This window comes from Melozone crissalis, unplaced genomic scaffold, assembly GCF_028551555.1.
Source record: "Melozone crissalis strain CALT ecotype California unplaced genomic scaffold, PUWL_Pcris_2 ptg000014l_1, whole genome shotgun sequence".
In the NCBI taxonomy this organism is placed as follows: Eukaryota; Metazoa; Chordata; class Aves; order Passeriformes; family Passerellidae; genus Melozone; species Melozone crissalis.
Genome location: NW_026535792.1, coordinates 2,732,781 through 2,752,439, shown reverse-complemented (window position 1 = coordinate 2,752,439; position 19,659 = coordinate 2,732,781). Strand labels below are relative to the sequence as shown.

At 46.7% G+C, this 19,659-nt stretch overlaps 1 protein-coding gene across 3 annotated transcripts; it reads left to right on the top strand.

The window, feature by feature from the left end:
• The first annotated feature begins 6,450 nt into the window (after window positions 1-6,450).
• Window positions 6,451-19,479, top strand: ANKDD1A (ankyrin repeat and death domain containing 1A). Of its 3 annotated transcripts, none has more exons than XM_054272667.1 (15): window positions 6,451-6,703; window positions 9,091-9,194; window positions 9,816-9,914; window positions 10,882-10,980; window positions 11,434-11,538; window positions 11,775-11,873; window positions 12,291-12,389; window positions 13,528-13,626; window positions 13,968-14,066; window positions 14,286-14,384; window positions 14,955-15,053; window positions 16,327-16,422; window positions 17,431-17,632; window positions 18,331-18,462; window positions 18,705-19,479. In XM_054272667.1, exons 1-15 carry the CDS (start codon window positions 6,451-6,453, stop codon window positions 18,764-18,766), a joined length of 1,746 nt encoding a protein of 581 aa, XP_054128642.1. In that variant the 3' UTR covers window positions 18,767-19,479. The 3 variants fall into 3 exon arrangements, with proteins under 3 accessions (XP_054128642.1, XP_054128645.1, XP_054128644.1); XM_054272670.1 differs by having other exon boundaries at window positions 6,502-6,703; window positions 9,816-9,950; XM_054272669.1 differs by lacking the exon at window positions 9,816-9,914 and having other exon boundaries at window positions 6,514-6,703.
• The last annotated feature ends 180 nt before the right edge of the window (window positions 19,480-19,659 follow it).

Here is a 19,659-nt window from a genome sequence, read left to right as displayed (position 1 = left end):
CATCCACTTGAAACAGTCCTATTTCAGGAAGTCCACATGCAGCCATGGAGATTCAGCACACTTCCTCTTTGCTTTAGGGGTAGAAAATTTTATTTCCTAATCAGCCTTCCTCTGTAGAAAGAAGTATTAAAAGCTTCAGCAAGGTAAGTGTGTTAGTGTCGATAAACAGAAACTCATCCAGAGCAAAACAGCAGAAATCTGGAGAATTACAGGTGGCTACAGGCACAGACTGGTTGCCATTTGGCTTTTTTTTTCTATGAGTAACAGCAAGAAAATGAGTCAGACTCTATGGCTGAGTCACAGTGAGTGAATATAAACTTGCTTTTCAGACCAAGAGAGCTTGGGCAGGTGGAGGAAGAGTTCTGTATAATCTGCCCTGGATAAACACAGCATGGTCCCTCCCTGTGCAAGTCCTGCTCCAGGGCCTAGGATCTGCAAGCCTGTCCCAAAGGAAGACCTCGTGGTGGAAATATATGATAAACATATGACAACATCTGCCTTCTGTTTCCTGTGCTGTGTACAGATTATCTCTCTCTACAGATAACCCTGTCCTTCTCAAAGAGAAAGCTGAGGTTGTGCTTTAAAAACGCTGCTGATATCAGTGACAATTTGAGTCAGTTCATTCTGTACCTGTTCTCAGACCACGTGTATCACCTCATCTCAGCACCATCTGCTCAACACCTGAGTGATGTGATTACACATCTGCCCGGGGTTGTTTGTTCCCTCATCCCTCCTGAGCACCGAAGCCAGAGGCAGGATAGGCAAAGTGTGCTCTCTGCATTCACGTGTGCTCTCTCCACAGGCAGAGTGGAGCTGACGCCCAGCTGAGCTCCCCCCCTCTCTCCACTGGTGTCATTATTTTCCATGTTGCTTGTTGAGCCCAGCAGTGAAGAAGCCCTGGGAATGCAGAAGCCCATGTCAGAGCATGATCACCACCAACTGCAGCAGAGGACTTTAAAGGGAAGCCTGGTGGGCTGCAGTAAAGTAAAAATCATCAGGCTACAATGTGACATCAGCAGAGCTCCTTGTAGAACACAAGACTGTGGCTGCTGTCCCAGCCCCCTCCCCCTGCCTCCAATTCCAAGACCATGAAATTACTCATTAGGCTTGGAACAAAACACTCCCGGTGCACTTGCATGTGGCTGGAGGCAGAGACAGATGTTTGGGGCTCTGGAAGAAAATTGCTGAGAGACAGAAATTAAACACTTCCAAAGCTGCACTGTGCTTGCCTGCTCCTGTTGGACTGCATGGGGGTCAGATTAGAAGGGAGCAATGGCATCACTGAGCAACCCTTTGCTTCCACTAAGCTTTTATTAAATCCTCAAACCCAATTTTCTTCTTCACTTCAAGTTTTGCACTGAGTCCTTCAGCATGGCATAAGAGCAGCTCAGGGGCGTCCCTCTGGAAGTAGGTTTCAGCACTTCGGGTTTATGGTTAAAAGATCCTACATTTCATCTGCACTTTTGTCTTGAAAAGAACAGGGAGAGATTGCCTTTAGGAGCCAGACAATCCTCAGAGGCCCAGGAAGCAGAGGATCCTCCCTCTTTTTACACATGCAGTAAAGTGAGAATAAAAACATTGCCTGCAGGCATGTCAGTGAGGGGATTAGGATTCAGTGTCCCGATTAAAGCTTGGTTTATCCGAGGCAGCCGTTCCCACCTCCCATAACCAAACACTTGCTCAGTTAACCATCACATTCAAACAAGGGAGGGCAGTGACTCCAGCTCCACCACAGCATTTCTCTTCTTAAATTCAAGAAAGAATATTCTGCCTTTAGATCCTTTCCTGCTACATTTGCTTTTGGTCACACAGTAGATATTTTAAGACCACACTACTGTTTAAGACCACATTACTGGTCAAACCTGGTCCTCAGGCACCAAGTCTGAACACAATGGGCTCATATAGACCTCCTTCAGCCAAGCATCACAGAAATAACAGATTTTTTCTCTTACAGTTATTTCTCAGGTATCATTCAGGTACAAAAGACACTGGGGAGGTATTTTTTTGCCTCTGACATTTTCCTGCAGGATAGATGTGAGCCCAATTCTCCACAGCTGAGAGAAGAATATATTGAGCTGGAAGATGTAGAGGCCATATGTCAGTAAACTCCATGTGGAGGCCAGGGATCAGCAGGAGTGGCCTGGTGGTCAGAACAACCCCTGCCACAGCGCTAATTACATGTAAGCTTCACTTTCAAAGCTACATAGAAGCTTAAGCTCATTTATCTTTACAAGGGATTTAGAGGCCTATCGGCTTTGGGAAGTGAGAGTGACAGGAGAGGGAAGTGCCAAATCACCAGCTCAAACTTCCAGTTGCTGTTAATATGGACTGAGCTATCTGTGTCAGCACCATGCAGCGCACTGGCAAGGCTCACTCACCAGCCCTGTCTGACATCTCTGCCTGGTTCCTTGAGACTTTTTCTTACCAACAAACAAACAAACCCTTCAGTTTCTCTAACATGATTTCCTCCCAATCCCATAATACTGGATTATTCCTAAGCCTAAAGCAAAGAACATCACTTTGTGATTCAGGCTGCTTCCTGAGCTAGGAGCAACAGCTCTGCTGAAATACCTCATTCTGTGCTGTCTGAAACACTACACAGCATGAGCTGAGTCTGGGAAGACAGGAAAAATGGAATTATAGGCTCGTGAAATGGACACTAACAAAAACCTGAAATGTCGAGCTCACTCAGATGCAGTCTGTGTTTAATCCAGTCATCAGACAAGTCTCTGTTTAGCTAAATATTTGACTTCAGAATTGGGCCTGAATTATTATTGGCAAAGCTTCCAAGCTCCACAGGTCCCTCTAACAAGCTGTTCCTCTGTGGAAGCCTTGCAAGGAAATGAATGCAGCCTTTGAGGAAACTGCTGGAACCCTTCTCAGGCTTCCAGAGTGGGTTTGTGGAGTCCCGTTAGGTGTCCAGGCCTTCTGAAAGCTCCATATGTTGAGTGTTAGAAGCTGCAGGGCTGATGTTTGTGTGCATTTCTGGGATGTTCCCAGAGGAGTTCTGGCTCCGCAGCATGTCACAGGAACAGAGTTATCAAAGAAAGCACCAAAAATAACCTAGTCTACAGAACAACTAAAAGCCAAACCCAGACAAAAAATAAATAAGCTGGAGCCACACATGAAGCCATGTAGCCAGAGCTGTAACGTGTATTCCATTCTAATGGGACATTTCTGAAAGAGCACAGAACTGGCATGGTTGCTCCCCTGTGAATACCCACAGCAGGGACATAAAGAAGCACAAACATACAATTCCTCATCAATGCAGCTGGGTATCACAGTGCCCAAAGGTCTGGTTCAGGTGCTGCCAGGCAGAGCCCATGGCTGCTATCTCAGCACACTGGCAAGTTTGACACCCTGTCACGTAGAAACAGTCCCTCAGCACTGAAAGAGGAACGTGGTCATTCCCTCTCCCATGCAGTATTCAATTTCCTGTCTGTGCCAGCATATGCCAAAAAAGACAATCCTCCAGGGATGGAAGCTGTTCCCTGTTCCTCAAGCCAGGCTCCCCTTCTGTGGGCAGCTCAGAGAAGCAGAAGCTTGGCTTCCCAAATTACAGGCAGCTGCAGGCAGGAGGAGTCACCTTCCAGTTTTGTTTCCAAAGGAAGATTATAAATTAAAGTCCAATTTGCTAAACCTCTAGGTAAGCAACTGTTTCTGCATAAACACATACTGGTTTGTGGGCTGTATTACACAGCTAACTGCAAATCTGACTGGCTTGAAAATCACACTGTATACAACTAAACCAGGGAGCTAACAGAGGCACATTTTAAAATTACATGGATTTAACCAGCCTGGCTCATGATTTTTGAATGTGATCAAAAATAATGATTGTCCTAAAGCAGTGCCTAAAAATTGTGCCTGCAAAATAAGAGCACAAAATTCTCTGACAGAGAGCTTCACTTCTAAGTGAGAAAGAGCACAAAGCTGGCTCAGCTAAAATTATTCTTCAAGTGAAATAAAGCCGAAGATTTTAATGCCATCCTGAAGATGGGGTCAATGTCTGGAATATTTTGCAAAAAGGGGTCAAATTACCTCCTCCTCCTGTCATTCTCTGTGCTTCAACATTAGTGGAAAAATCCAAGAGCTGTTTTAGGTCTGTTAGCTAATAAATGGATCACCAGGCGAATGTTCAGTGTCGTTAACAAATTGTCTCAGCATTCTGTACTCAGTATCAGCAGAAAGTCTTGGTCCCTTCCACCCCTGCACACATACCACTTTGGGAAGGACAGAAGGAACTGCCTACATTGCCTTTTTTTGTGCCTGCTGGAAACATCCAAGCTGACAAGCAGATGCGAACTCTCAGTGCATCTGCGCTGTTCTTCCTCCGAGATCAGCATTAACCCGCAGGAGAGCCGTGGGTGATGAGTCCTGGCTGATTCGAGCTCTGGAAGACAATGACATTAACAGTGGCAGTTTAAATCCAGACAGCTTTCCATCCAACAGCATAACAAAAGGCTAGTAAGAGCCGGAGGTCCCATCTAAGGCTGGGATGCACAGTACCTCCATAGTCCGTGCAAGCAGGGATTATTCCCTGCCCTATTCAGGGCTGTTTCCCCAGGCACCAGGATACCCAGTGGGAAGGGCTCAGCCCTTCTCAGTCACTCCTGCTGGCGCCGTTCCAGTTTGTCTGAAGACACTTAAATATTCATGGAGAAAGCGCAAGACTCCGTCTTGCCGGGTGCACAGATTGCTCCCCAGGGAAACAGGACACCTGCCTTCCCCACTCCCTGCTCCATCACATCATTAATTATTTAAAGTAACAGGAAAGAGCAAGAAAAACTGTCCGCATCAGACATGCCTGCAGCCTGTTGTTTACGGTGCTCTCTGGGGTCTTGTGTGGCCCGAGGTTTGCATCTTCCCTCCGGCAGAAACAAGGATCAAGCCCAGCTTTCCCCTTTCCTCGGGGAGGATGCTCTACCCGCTAAGCTATTGCACAAAAGAAGGGATTCCCCTTTATCCAGACAGACCTTATGTTCACTTTTCCTATCAGAGAGTCTTTTTTTTTTTTTAATTTCAGTTTGAATAAAAGGCAAACAAAACACAAATCCAAATCTTTCAGAGAAGCAGCTATCCATAAACCTCCACACATTCTGTATTTGCTCAAGAGCTTAAGGTCTACCTCTGCATTTTACAGCTCGGCAGGCCAAGCCGTAGTGATCCAACTGCATCAGCAAGCACTTGGCTACTGAATCCATCGGTGGTGGGTTTCAGTGAAATGGAAACCACTGTCTCCCTGCCCTGAAGACAGTTCTGGTGTGCACAGAGTGGCATGTTTGGAGAAGCAGAGGGTCTCTTCTTATCTGCCTCTCCCCATCTTCCAACACACCAAAGGCCCCACGCTCTCTCACAGGAGCAGCACGGATCCACACAAGGGTCCTCGAGATCGGGATGTCCCCCAAAACTGTCCCGAGCCCAGGGAACAGCCCCATCTGCACCCTGGACTCTACTGCTAGAGCAGGAAGTCGTGGCAGGTGAACAACACTGGCACCCTCATGTGGTGAAAGGCACCAGAGTGAGCTCACAGCCAAAATCAGCGGTACAGAGAGGGATACTTCTCCAGAGGGACTTCTCGAGGGAGTCCTGACAAAGACCATCTGTGGGCCAGCATGGTCTAGGGACAGGCCACAAACCTGATGTCACCTCTCCTAGTCTGAGACCAGCAGCAAAGAATGACAGAATGATCTGGGCTGGAAGGGACTTAAGGATCATCCAGTTCCACCACCTTCCATGGGCAGGGACATCTTCCACTATCCCAGGCTGCTCCAAGTCCCACCCAGCCTGGCCTTGGATGCTTTCAGGGATGGGGCTTCATATAAGGTCTCCCTGGAGCTCTCTCTTCTCCAGGCTGAGCACTTCCAGCTCTCTCAGTCTGGCTCCAGAGCAGAGGTGCTCCGACCCTTGGATAATTTCTGTGGCCTCCTCTGGACTCACTCCAGCTGCTTCATGGCCTTCTGATGTTGGGGAGCCCAGAGATGGAAGCAGTTTTACAGGGGAGGAGTACTGTGGGGGACCCACAGAAACAGATCTGATTATCCCCAAAACCTGAGCTTAACCTGGTTTCTTCCTTATCATACTATCAAAATGGAGAACAGAATAAAAGATAAAACCAGTCCAGATGCCGAAACCGGAGAATTCACTAAAACTTTGAGGGAAAAGCCCTTTTGCCCCCTCCTGCACCTGCTGAGGGCCGTGTGGTAACAAGAGCACCTCATTCCCAGGAAACATCAACCCCTGAGCCCTGCTTTCACGGGAAAACAAAAAGAACCCCTCATATTTTCGACTGCTTAGAAATCTCTCTCTTCCCAAACTGCTCTGGAAACAGAATTAAATTAATTTTGAATTAAATTAATTTTAAATTAAACCACCCACCACCTCGAAGCAGCAGCACTCTGCAGAGGCGCACTGAGGTGAAGGGCGGCACCTGGCCGAAATGGCGGCAGCTGGATGTCCTCGCTCCCCAAACGGCCCGAAAATACCGTGTTTGCCGGGAAGTGGGCTTGTTTTATGAGCTTTAGCTTTAAAGAGCAGCAAAAGAGCAGCTCGGCGGCGACGAGGTGGCCTGCGAGGAGGCGGGGACGCGCCTGTCAGCCCGCTCTGAGGCGGCGGGGACGCGCCTCAGCCCGCCCTGAGGCGGCGGCGGCGGCGGGGCCGCTGTGTCGCGACATGGGGGACGACTTGGCGTCGGAAGGCGACACTCGTGAGTGGGGCCGGGCCGGGGCTGCCCCAGCGGGGCGGGGGGGGCAGCTCCGTGAGGGGCGATTCGTGTTCGAGGGGCGGGCGGGAGCCGGCGGGGCTGAGGGGCAGAGTCGGGATGCCCTAGGATAGAACCGGACACCTGAAAATCCACAAGGAAACAAAGCAGGTGGTTAAACCTACCCGCGATTCAGGACTGCTGCTGTCCAAAAGCATCCTGCACCGCTGAGATGCTGCACATAACTCTGGTACCCCGCACTTGGGGCTTTTGGCCTCCTTGGTCCCTCGGTCCCATCCCAAGTTGTCTTTGTGTCCTGCAGCCCCAGGCAGGGCTCGGTCGATGGGTTTTGTACATTTCTTTGCACGTCTTTCTCCTCCTTTGCTGCTTTTTTACATCTCTTGCATAATAAACTGCCTGTGAGTTGGTGCATTTCATTGAGGGTAAATAATTTTAAATGTTTTGCACGCTGTTTATGACAACTGAATTCTTATTCAGTAACTGAATTCCTATTCAGTAAGCTGTGAAGTACCCTGGAATCTGAGCTTGAAAGAGAAGGAACACTGCTAAATATCCACTGAAATGTTGCTTCTGGACAGGTGCATGCCATGATGAAGAGTGCATTTACACTTACAGAGCTGCTATGGATCTTAAGGAGGAAACTCAGACCATCAAGCTGTTACTCATGTGTTGCTGAAAATAAATAAATTGTGGCTTCTACAGCCTTAGCGATGCCAGATTTGTTATTGCATCTTCACAGCTATCCAAAGAATAAGGTGGTTTGACATTTTCTGAAAATGATGCTTTGTGTGACCATAAAATGTAAGAAAACATTTCTGTCACCTGGAGAGCAGGGTCAGCAGCATTTGCTTAATTGAAACATAGGATTTATTCCACTGAAGGGAGATAAGCATGTGCAAGGAGGTGGTATGTGTGTAGCCATTGGTATTAATAATTAACAAAATCTCAGTGTTTTTCACAAGTTTTCTTGATATTTCCTCTCCAATGAAGGGTCCATGCAGGGTGAAATGCAATCCTGTTAACACAGCTGACAAGGTGATAAGAGAGTCTTAATATACAGTGTAGGAAATCCTGTTTCTTGCAGAAATCAGTGTCCAAATCCTACTGCCTTCATTGTAGCAGCAGGTCCAGCACTCTTGAATACACACGCTCAGATGCCCATGTCTGGTGTTAAGTGGATAAACACACTGTTGAATAATCCTGTCTGGTGTTAAAATTTGTGTTATTTGTGTTTTTCCTGAGCTAAAGTTCTTTTGTTTGAAGGCAAGGGGAGTGGAAACTGGAGGATGAGGTTATACCTGTGTTGCTCTGAGAGACCACGGTAGGGATGCCTTTCTTCTGTGGCCTCTGAAGAGATTAATTGTGCTATTCAGGCAACAAGTCTCCTGGTTTTCTCCCTCAGTGTGGTGGAATGGGAACAATAATATGTTTTGATGCCTTTTGTATGGCATGTGTTTAATATGCAGTTGATATGTTGGAGCAAACTGAATTGTCATTGAGTCCCGCAAGCTGCAACCTGGGTTCTGGAGAAGTGTAGAAGAGAGCAGACCCTCTAGGCCAACTCTCCAGTAGGATATGACAGACCAAGGGTCTGACTCAAGCACTTCTTGAAAGAATTCCCCAAAAGCACTAGGACAGAGACTGAGTCCAACAAACACTGACACCAGCCTTGCCAAAAGCCTTCAGAGCCTCCCTGTTGGGCTGTGGCAGTCACAGCCTTGCTCTTGTTTCTTGGCAGGAAGGTTTATTTGATGAAGGAGAAGATTGCTGGGGCAAGGCCCAGCATGGGGAGTAAACACTCTTAAATTGTGCCTAACTGTGCAGGACAAGTAGTGCCAGTCATGGTAAATTATGTGCAGAGCTGCCATGGTTTATTAAGAGATGCAACACTAATCACAGGCCAAGCTGGCAGTTTTGTGCTGCTTGGCTGGTTCAGGTTGCCTGGAGGGAGAACCATGTGTAAAGGCCTCCTTGTGGAGCAGTGGCATGTAGGTGGAAGGATGGAGGAAAGGGTCTGTGTCATCTCAGAGCCTTCACACTGATCAGAGGGTGCCCAGAGGATATGGACCTCATGGATCAAAAGGTTTTGCAGCTGGAGCAAATCCATGCAGAGAGACACTGAATTAGAAGAGGAGTGGGTAGGACTGGAAGAGCACTGATGTGGCACAGGGAAGGAGAGACAGTGGCAGGATATAAATCCAGCAAGCATGCCAACATCTGTAGGGCTGGGATTCTTGCTGGAAGAATCTTTCAGCAATCATCCTTCCCTGAAGCCACGGGGCCGGTGAGATGAAGGGGAGGTTTGTTGGGGCATGCTGCTCCATGCCCCTTGCCAGCGCTGCTGTAATGCTCACTCTTCTGCTCTGCTGCAGTGCTTCAGTCAGAGAAGGAGTTCCATGATGCAGCAAAGCGAAATGATACAGCCAGGATGGAGGCGCTCATCAGGAGAGGAGTTGACATCAAAGCCAAAAACAATGTAAGTCCTGGGTTTTTCCACCTCCAAGCTGCAGGAAGTGCTGAGGTGTGTTTCAGATCTGCAGCTCCTTAACGTTACTCTTCTCATTAACTGCTTAATTTGTCAAAGCTTTAAAATACAACACCCAGTGCCAAATAGGGCCTGTAGCAACCAAGCAGTTTTCACAACACAGTGAGACCCCCAGCACTATCATCCTGGCCAACTGGAAAGCTGCAATTGCCAGATAGACATGATTGCCATGAAAGGCTCTGATTTTGCTGTCTCTGTACATTAAGACTGTGGGACAACCTCTGTTTTTGATGCAGATCTTTCCTTGTTGGCTCGTGGGTTCATGGAGATACAGGATTGCCCCCATCCCTAGTGTTTCAATCTGTCCATTTATGGTCAGCAATGTTCTTCACTCTGTGCTGTCATTACAGAACTGCAGCTCCTGAGCAGAAGGTGACTGACACCTGGCTGCTGACAGGAGAGCAGAGACAGAGGGCTGGGTCCAAAGAAACTCTGCACAGTGCGAGAAATTCTGGCTCCACAGATGGCCAAGGCTATTGTGGCCTTCAGAAGGGCTGGTGGATAGCCCCACTCTGCACACTGAGCCCTGCCTGCCTCTGTCCTTGCCTGCAGGCGGAGCGGAGCGCCCTGCACTGGGCTGCGGGGGCCGGGAGCGTGGACGCCGTGCGGCTGCTCCTGGATCACGACGCCCCTGTGGATGACGAGGACAGTGTACAGAGGCCACTCTCCCTTGCATGTGCTGCACACGTGTTTGGTGCTGGGGCAGTGCTGGGGACCGGGTGCTGGGCCAGCAGTTACACACTGCACCTTGGCCCTGGGTGGGTGGCACAGGGTGGCACGCTGCACCTGCTGAACAAGCCTTGTTGGCACATGTGTCTGTGCTCTGTATTGTGGCCTTTTCCTTGCATGCACAGTTGTCGCAGACATTTTTTCATAGAAATCTTTCTTTGAAACTTGTTTGTTTTCTGGGAAGCAAGAGCCCCAGAAAGAGAATGTAAACAATTGTTATCAGCTGCTGTGGAATGCAATAAGATGCACCTGTGATTAGTTCATGTTCCCATGTTTATAATTAAGGGCCAATCACAGGAGCAAGCTGGGGACAGAGTCCCTGGACACAACTTTGTTATAAATTCTTTTTTTTCTATTCTTAGCTTAGCAAGCATCTGCAACTTCTCTCTTTATTTCTTATTAGTATAGTTATAATGTATTATATATCATATATCACTAAACCCAGCCTTCTAATCAAGAAACAAGATTCTCATCTTTCTCTCACCCCAGCGACCACCTCAAGTCGCAGTAATACACAGTGACTTGGAATGGGCTGGTGGAATCTGTGAAGTTTTCCATAGAGCATGGGGATGCTTGGCTTCTTCTGGTTGTGTTGGTGGGGCTTGTAGGATGACAGTGACAGCCAAAAAGTTTTCTCTTCCCCATACAGCCAGGCTAATACCTTTAAATAGGTAGTAGCTGCCAAGAAGCAGGTCTCTGCTCAACTGCTGTGAATATCTGTGACAAGAATAATAATAATTGGAGAAAGTGCAACTAAAAAAATATACTAGTGAGAAACAAATACATTTGGAAAACTTCATTAAGCTAAGAGGACAGCTTCCCTCCAGGGTGGGGATGGGGGATGGTGATGGCTGCAGTTTAACTGTAAGTCTCTTTCTTTTTTGCCCAGTTTGGAATGAATGCTCTTCTCCTGTCTGCCTGGTTTGGCCACCTCCGTGTCCTGCAGATCCTTGTCAATGCTGGGGCCAAGATTAACTGTGTCAATAGGGTGAGGGTCTCCTCATGTGGATCCATCACAGCCCTAGACAGTGTTGGGGGACAGAGAGAGGTTTACCTGTGAGCTCAGTCATGTGTGACAGCATCTGCTCTGGGGACTGCCATCTGCACTTTGACTTATCCCTGAGGCAGGTGTAATAATTGGGGCTGTGGAGATGCACACAGCTTCCTCACCTCATGTTTGTGCAGTGCTGATGTGGAAGCGTTAGAAATGGGAAATGGCTTAGTGAATCAGCAGTCCTTGTATTCTAAAACAGACCTTGTCTGGGAAAAGGGGGATTGATATTTCAGTCTTAACTTGCTGTCTGCAGCACAAGGAATTTTAGTCCTAGAGGTGAAGGGAGGATGAAATGGGCCTTTGCTAACAGGAGCTGTTTGTCAAAAGAGACTGACTGTCCTGCAGTATTGGACTTGTTGAATGAGCAGTCCTTTGTCTCCTCTCCAGAATGGCAGGAACTTACTTCACTGTGCAGCTCAGAGGGGACACATCCAGGTCATGGAGTTCATCATGGAGGACTTGGAGGACATGTGTGTGGATGAGACAGACAAGGTAGAAAGGCTTTTCACAGCTTTGTTTTATGAAGTCTAGTCTTGCTGCGCTGAGCTTAGCAGGAATATTGCCCTTGGTCTTGGGAAGAGAATCAGAGTCAGACTCCCAGAAGTCTTCCTGCAGAGTGAGCTTAGGGATGATGGGGATTCCGGCTCTGGTCAAGCTTCTTGCAGCAGATGATGTGATCTTGTGCTTTCTGAGCCTTTTGGACTGTGTTTCTCTGTTTCCTCCCAAAGATGGACAGGACAGCGTTTCACCTGGCTGCAGAGCACGGGCAGCTGGAGGTGGTGGAGTTCCTCATTCGACTGGGTTGTTCTCACAGTGCCAAAGACAAGGTATGGGCTCAAAACCACAATCAAAGGAAGTGAAGTCCAAGGATTAGGGGATGTGAAAACCAGGGAACAGAATCCCAGATGAGGCTCAGGCAGGCAAGTTGTCCATAGTTGTTACTATGGCTGTGGTATGTCAGGGCTTTTCTTCCCTATCCATTTCAAGCCATTTTATTGCTTAGTTCATGATTTCTCTCCAGGATTTTTCAGGCAGGATACACAGCAAGCCTGGTGGACCATGCTCCAGTTTAAGGTAGAAGGGGTTCTTCCCTTGCTGCTGCAACTGTAGGAAGATTGCTTCATATTCATGCTACTGGTTACAACCTCCTTTTCAGCCACACTGGATACACTCTGTGCAAGATTGTGGTATATGAACACTCAGTCCTGTGAGACATATGTTTATAAAGTAACGTTTACTTTCAGGAAGAAAATACAGCATTGCATTTAGCTGCTAAAAATGGACACCTCTCTGTGCTGGAGAAGATTATAGATGTCGGAGTGGATCTTGATGAAAAAAACTCAGTAAGTACACTTAAATTAAATCAAAACCACATCAGTTTTGCCCTTTTCCCCCCTAGAAATACTCTTCTGCCACAGTCATCAGGCTGAAAAGCCAGTATTGTTGGGAGAGGTCTAGAAAATAGCTGATTTTATCTAAAGCCTGTGTGGGTAAAGGCAGGTCACACTTGCAGAGCATCAGTGAAAGGCAACATCCGTCTTGGACCAATTTCCAGCTTTAAAGTGTTGCCTTCTCTTCCTGCTGTGTCTGCACACCTACCTTATCACTCCATTTAATCTCCCTTTCTCTCCCTGACCCTTGTACATTCAAGTGCCTAAATGGTTATTGAGTGTGTTTTAAACTAAACTTCACCATGCTTTGAAGTATTGACTTAGTCACTGAACATATGGACCTTCTGTTTGAGATCTCTCTTTTGACAGACCTGCTCTGGAAAATTATGTGGCTGGAACACAGTTAATGACTTAGATAGCAAATATTGGCTTAGTATCACTGTTATTTATTCCAGGGCACACTCCCAATTAAGTTTATCAGCATTTTTTTTTAGTCTTATTTGGTTACTGTCTTTGAAAAGTGTATTTGATTGTGATTAAGATCTGAAGGAAAGGGGGAGCCACCTTCTGTGGTAACTGGCAGCATTTGTCTACCCCCACATGAGCTGCCCTTTCTGCAAAGAGCAATAATAAAACCAGATGAAATCACTTAGGAATTCTGCTTGCTTGCTTCTGTTTTCTTGTAATGAAATGAGCTGCAACCCTTGGAAGGGAAAACCAGTGATAGAGGGTCACAGGTTTCAAGTTCTATCTCTGGGCTATTCCAGGAAAATGGTTTGTCTTTGCTGTCTGTGTGAAATCCTTTTTGGTTTATTGACGGGCTGGAGGGGAGGAAAGATGGTGGACACAATGTCTGTCTTGTGGCCCACAGCCAGTGACATTCAGAACAGAGCAGTACTCTGGTATGTCCAGGGCAGATAATTGTGTCCTGTATTTTTGTAACAATCAACTGGAGATCCCTGGCCCTCAGAACTGGTACTGTAACATGTCATGGATTCAGAAGATGGGGTGCAGTCTGTGACTCGTTCTGCTGCTCTGTCTCAGCCTTGTCTACAGAAATGCTGCTTGTGTCCTTTCTTGCCTTGTGCAGGAAGGACTCACGGCCCTGCACCTGGCTGCTGAGGGGGGACACAGCCACTGTGTGAAGCTGCTCGTGGAAGTGGGTGCTGATGTCAATGCCCAAACCCAGGTTAGCTCCATGGAGGTGATTCCATTCCCAAACCCTTCTTTGTGGATTTATGCCCACACCTGTGGCTTCCCAGGTCACCCACTATAGACAGAGGTCATGTGGAGCCCTGCATTGAGGAATAGCACAGGGAGTTTAGAGGAAGGTAAACGTGGTTGTGTACAAAGAGGCAGGTGAAGCTCCCTAGGACTGGTTTGGCTGGAGACAATCTCCATGAATTTGGGAGATTGGCCATGGGACTCCTGCAGGAGGGAGCAGGGAGCTCTTTGTGGGTAGTCTGTAACCACTGCAGCCCCTGGGAAGAATCCCTGAGTACCACTCCTCTCTTCTGCCTTGCCTCTCAGAAAAAGATGAACTGCCTTCATTATGCAGCACTGCATGGCTATGAGGAGATAGCCAGGATCCTCATGGATGCTGGAATCCACACGGATGCTCTCAATCATGTGAGTCCCTCTCAATGCTCTCACCACTAAAAATAAGGTAAAACCGGTTTGTGGAGCTGCTCAAGAGCACAAAGCAACTCTGGAAGGACCAGTGCAGTATCCTTGTCAGCCCCCAGTGCAAACTGGCAGCTGGGATAGAACAGCACATACTGGGCACAGCATGGTCCTTTCAGTGCTATGAGCTAAGCTCTCCCTAAGGGCAGGATCTTCTTTCCACAGCAAAATGCATCAGCAGTGCACATTGCAGTCCTGCAGAACTTCCCAGCCATGGTGAAGCTCTTCATCAGTGCAGAGTGTGACCTTGACATTCCAGATAATGTAAGACTGCAGCTCCTGTTCTTTGTGTTTGAAATGTGAACCAGTTTCATGGGGGATTTTATCACCCTGGGGACAGGATTAAAAAGGAGTGCTTTAAAATGTGGAGAACCTGGAAGTGCAGCTTAGGAAATGTGAAACCTGTGAAATGATTCTAATTGTTGCAGTGAGGTAATCACTTGATGGTGTTCAACATGAGGGCAACATTGCAACACTGCAACATTGCATAGTCAGGCTCTCTCATCCTTGCTGGAAGCTGGTAGGAGAAATTTCAAGATGGAATATATTCTGCAAAATGTCTAGAGGGCTGAGAATAGGAGGCAGGCCTGGAGGTAACTGGTTGTCTCACCAAACTGTAATTTTCTGAATGAGGGGCTTTGTGTAGCTTGTTTTGTTTAGTCTTCATACTTGTGGCAACGTTCTCTATTGATGATACCATAAAATTGACACATTTTATGTTCAGTTTTAGTGGTTTCCATTAAACACTCCCAAGCTCCTCCTGGTAGTGTTCTGCCCTTCCAGCCTCACACTTGTCTTTCTCTGAAGTGTGGCCCTTTCTCCCTCCTTCTGCAGAGGCAGCAGACCTCACTCCACATTGCTGCAGAGCACGGCAGGCAGGACATTGCTGAGATGATCCTCATTGCAGGAGTTAATCTGAAGCTGACAGACAAGGTAAAGGTCTCCATGGGTGAAGCAGGTTCTGTGGGAGTATGGAGGGAAAATATACATAGATGGTCTTTGCTAATGTTTTCCATGATTTTCAAGGCAGGCTAGTAATATTAAAATTTAGGTATTTCCAGGGATAAGCCCTTAAAACACAGCTGAGTAGGTAATTTTGGTGTGTTTTCTAGGAAATAAGTGACTGGTTCTTAGACAGGTAGAAAATAGATAACGCAATGAACAATGTTTTCTTTCTCAAAGTTGTTCTGGTTCCTTCTATTTGTACTATCATGAACAGTAATATCAAAGATTTCCTCAAATAATGGTAAGTGATATACCTGAAAAATTACAGCACACATATTCTAATAGGTTGAAAGGATCTGTTTGGTATAGATCTGGCACAGTTTTGGGGCTTTTGGCATCTAATAAAATCAGCAGAATGAATTTCAAGAGCTCTGAAAATGTAACATGTGCCCAAAAATGCTGGAGGCCCTTGGGCAGGGATTAAAATAGGGATTGCCATTCGCAGTGGGTAAGAGCAAGTGCAGACCTGAAAGGCACCTGGCTGAACTGGCCTTCAGCTGTGGTGAATGTTTGTCACCTTTCAGCACTCTGTGGAACTGCAGTGACACTCAGCACAGGGGACACATTCACACTTTCCTGTATGAAATTGGGTTTCTGCTCACATCTGAGCAGATGAACTGTTCTTCCTGTTATGCCTGGTGCCTGGGCTGGCTTACTTTCCTTCATGCAACTTTCAAACCTCGTTCTTTTCTGCCTTCTGATTTCAGATAGAAATACAAATCTCCCCTGCCCAATCCAAAATCATATTCATGAAAGGAACATAGCCACATTTTCATAGCCTCATCAGCCTGTGCTTCTCCTAAGAGACCATTTTTAATCATGTATATCTGGAGCCTGTAAAGTTAATGAGGTTGTATAAATCATTTTGGTTTCATGTGTCAGCAAACCTGCTGTGCAAAAGGCTGTAAAGTACCTTGGACTGCAGAGCTGAGCTGGTTCTCTGATGGTTGCTCTCATGTTGGTGGGTTGCAGCTTTTCCAGTTGGTTGGTGAAGCTTTTCCAGTGGCTCCTGCAAAACAGGCAGATCCCTTGTAGCACCAGAGGAGATGCTGCAGAGCCTGGAAAACCACTCCCCATGCCCTGAATGCAGGAGCTTGACAGCAGCTCACCTCTGAAGTTCACAGGTGGAGAACAGGTCATGGAGATTGTACCTCCTAAGGCACAAAGTCTTTTCCAGCTCATTTTTCCTTTCTAATTTCAGCAAGGGAAAACATCTCTGGATGTTGCTGCCCGAGGCAATCACACCATCTTGGTGGACATGATTATCAAAGCTGATCGATTTTACAAATGGGAGAAGGTGAGCAGCTTACACAACAGCCCCTGTGCTTTCTCCTCTCCATTGACACTCCACATACCAGCTGTCAAAGAAAAAGAAATACAGGACATCCTGTGACCTCTATTTTCATCCCCTTAGTTAAGAAAAACAGAAGTCCTCACCATGCCAGCAGCATCTGCTTAAGGTTTTCCTTATTTAAAAAGGCCTCTGCTGTTAGAAATCCCAGGTGGCACTGCTGGGAATAGAGGTTTCCAAAAATTATTTAACAGCTGCTCCCAAAGGGATAGAATTAGTTCCTTTTCCCAGAAGGAGAAACTGAAGGACTTGAGTGAAAAAATGCTTGGCCTCAGGTCACCAAAATGGGATTTTGAGAGTTTTTCAGCAGTGGAAGGAGACAGCTCTTGCTGGAGTCATACAACCAACTTCTCCCTCCAAGTGCAGCCTCTCAGCCCCATCTCCCCTCTGAAGCCCTGCCCACCCCAAGCCTGTGCCCAAACCAAGCTGAGCAGAGTGAGCTGAAAGTACAGCCCAATGTCACATCCCTTGCATGCTCTTCAGAGTTTGGTTGTCCTCCCATGGCAGTGCTCCAGAGGGGGAAGCAAAGGAAGGAAAGGAAAGCATGTGCCTGTGGCTCAGGTGCAGCTTCAGGGTCATGCTCACTGGATCAGGCCCTTGCATTGGCTTCCATGCAGCCCTAGAGAATGTCATGCAGCCTGGCATGTAAAGCACTGTGAGCACAGCTGATGTTGCAGGGAAGCAGATTTAATTAAATGATTCTGCCCCAAACCCCAGATGAAAGGGAATGTAGAAATGCAAATTGTGATCCGCATGGGCTTCCACAGCGAAGATGCCATTAACAAAGTGGCCATTAACGGCGTTTTAACCCCGATGAGCACAGAGTGAAACGAGAATTAAGGGAGTAAAAACTCGAGCTGTGCCAGAAAGAATTCGCAGGGACCACAGAGCTGAAGGTGTGGGAGGCTGCAGCACCACAGGCACTGCTGCAGCACCCCTGTTCTGGCTCTGCAGGACAACCTGAGCAGCGACTCCGGCTCATGGGTGGCAAAGCACTTGACCTTTAAGCAGGATCACAGGCTGGAAACACAGCACATCCGCTCAGTCATGTGGAGATTAGCCACTAAGTACCTCAAACCCGGGGAATGGAAGAAGCTGGCACATTACTGGAAATTCACTGATGACCACATTAGGGCCATTGAGCAACAATGGACAGGTATAAAAAAGCTTCCCAGGTATTTCCCTTTCTTTCCTTGGACTTTGTTTCTAGGAGATAAAGCTGCAGTAAGAGCAAAGCGTGAAGAAAACCAGTTGGTTTATTTGAAGCAACCAAAAGATTAGGTTAAAAATTCTGGTTTTTCTGAATGTGGAATTACCTACACACAGTAATTTGTCTAGGAATAAGGCATGCAAGCAGGGGAATTAGAGTTCTTTGCTCACTCCTTAGGAGACATTTGGCAGGCCTGTGAGTTCTTGCTACAATTCTTGTTCTACAGAACAGAAGGAACTTGCTGGTTTTACTTTTTTCCTTGGAGTAGCAAGAAGGCAGTGAAGTGAATTCTTTAGAATTTAAGAAATACATTAGCAGAAGCAGGGTCTGAGGGTCAGAACAGATCACTGCTAGTTCTGGCTGTAGTTTGGATGATGTGAGCAAGGGGCCAAGCTGTGTTCTGAAGGCAGAAACTGTATTGCCATGAAAGGCTGTGCAACAAACCCAAGCTCAGCCATAGCCACTCCATTAAGTTCCACATAAATCCAGCAATCCCATCACAAGCAGGAATTAAAACCATGCTTTACAGCCTCCTAGTAAAATCCATAGAGGAGGGAGGGATGTGCAAACCCACCAGGGCAGAAATCTGCTCTGGTCAGGGCTGTGCACTCTGAGTGTGGGATTTCATCTGTGCTTTGATCCAGGCACTAAAAGCCACAGGGAACACGGGCACAGAATGTTGCTGATCTGGCTCCATGGTGTGATCACTGCAGGAGAAAATCCAATCAAGGGACTGTACGAAGGCCTGGTGGGGATTGGGAGAAGAGATTTAGCAGGTAATACTTTTGTCTTCCTTCAAATAATGCACACTGAGCATTATTTGAATTAATTTACCCAAATTCTGTGCTTAGACAAATGCACAGAGGAAAACTTCAGTGAAGCCAACTCACAGGAGCTGAAAGCACCTGCTCTGCCCCCTTGCTTCCATTACATGCAATCTCTTTCTCTCAGGTTTGATAAATGAACAGATCCTGCCATGGCTTTATTGTTCTGTGCAGCAGATCATTCTCTCTTACAGAAAGCATCAGGAAAAAAGCAAATGCAGACTCCACCTCTCCTCGGAAATGCACAGCAATGTAACACCAGGAGCATCCTCAGCTGGTCTCAGGATGAGAGAGAGAAACACTTCTCTGCTGCTGAGAGAAGGCAGATGCAACCTAAGGGCTTCTTGTCACAAACTGCTGGCACTGCTGCACCCTTCTGGACAGGAAGTGACAAGGGTAAAACAAATGCTCATGGTCAAAAACGCCTCCTCAGGGAGGGAGATTTTTATCAGCAATTTCAAATGGTCTGGGCACCATAATGAGTTTGGTGAGCAAGCCTTACTTGCCATACTGCATCAGGAAATATTACAGTTCTACTGTAACTTGTCTACAGCACAGTTTTGTATATAAATTTTCAGTTGTCAAGTTTTTAAGTTAATGGGGGCAAAGGCTTTGTTCTCAGGAATGTTCTTTACATACCTTATTTATGGGGGTGTCTCATGTCTTAGGCATGTCCATACATTCTCCCCATAAGAGAATTTAAGCAAAATCAAAGCCACTCTTTGGTCCTTTTGGAGCTGAGGGGTCGTGATTTTTAATGCTTTGACTCTTCACAAAAAGTTTGAGAAGAATATAAACATATGCTGTTTATAAATGTACATTAACGTGTATGTTTATGAATCAAATAGGTGACTGACCTTTTCAAAATATCTTTTCATTTGTCATGTAATCCTTCATATTTATTTTTTACAGCATCTCAAGGGGAAAATAATGTCTGTATTTCAATAAATCTAGATTTTACCCTTTAAAGTTGCAAGTTATATCTTGTTATCTTTATTAAAAAAACACTACAGCATTTTTTCTTAGAGCTAAACCAGTACAACCTTATAGTTAAAGCTTGAGAGGAATTCAAGCAGGTGGTGATGGTTGTCTTCATTTCCAGAGGTGTTTGTAGAGGCAAACCAGTACTGCAGTGAGCTCAGCTGCTGT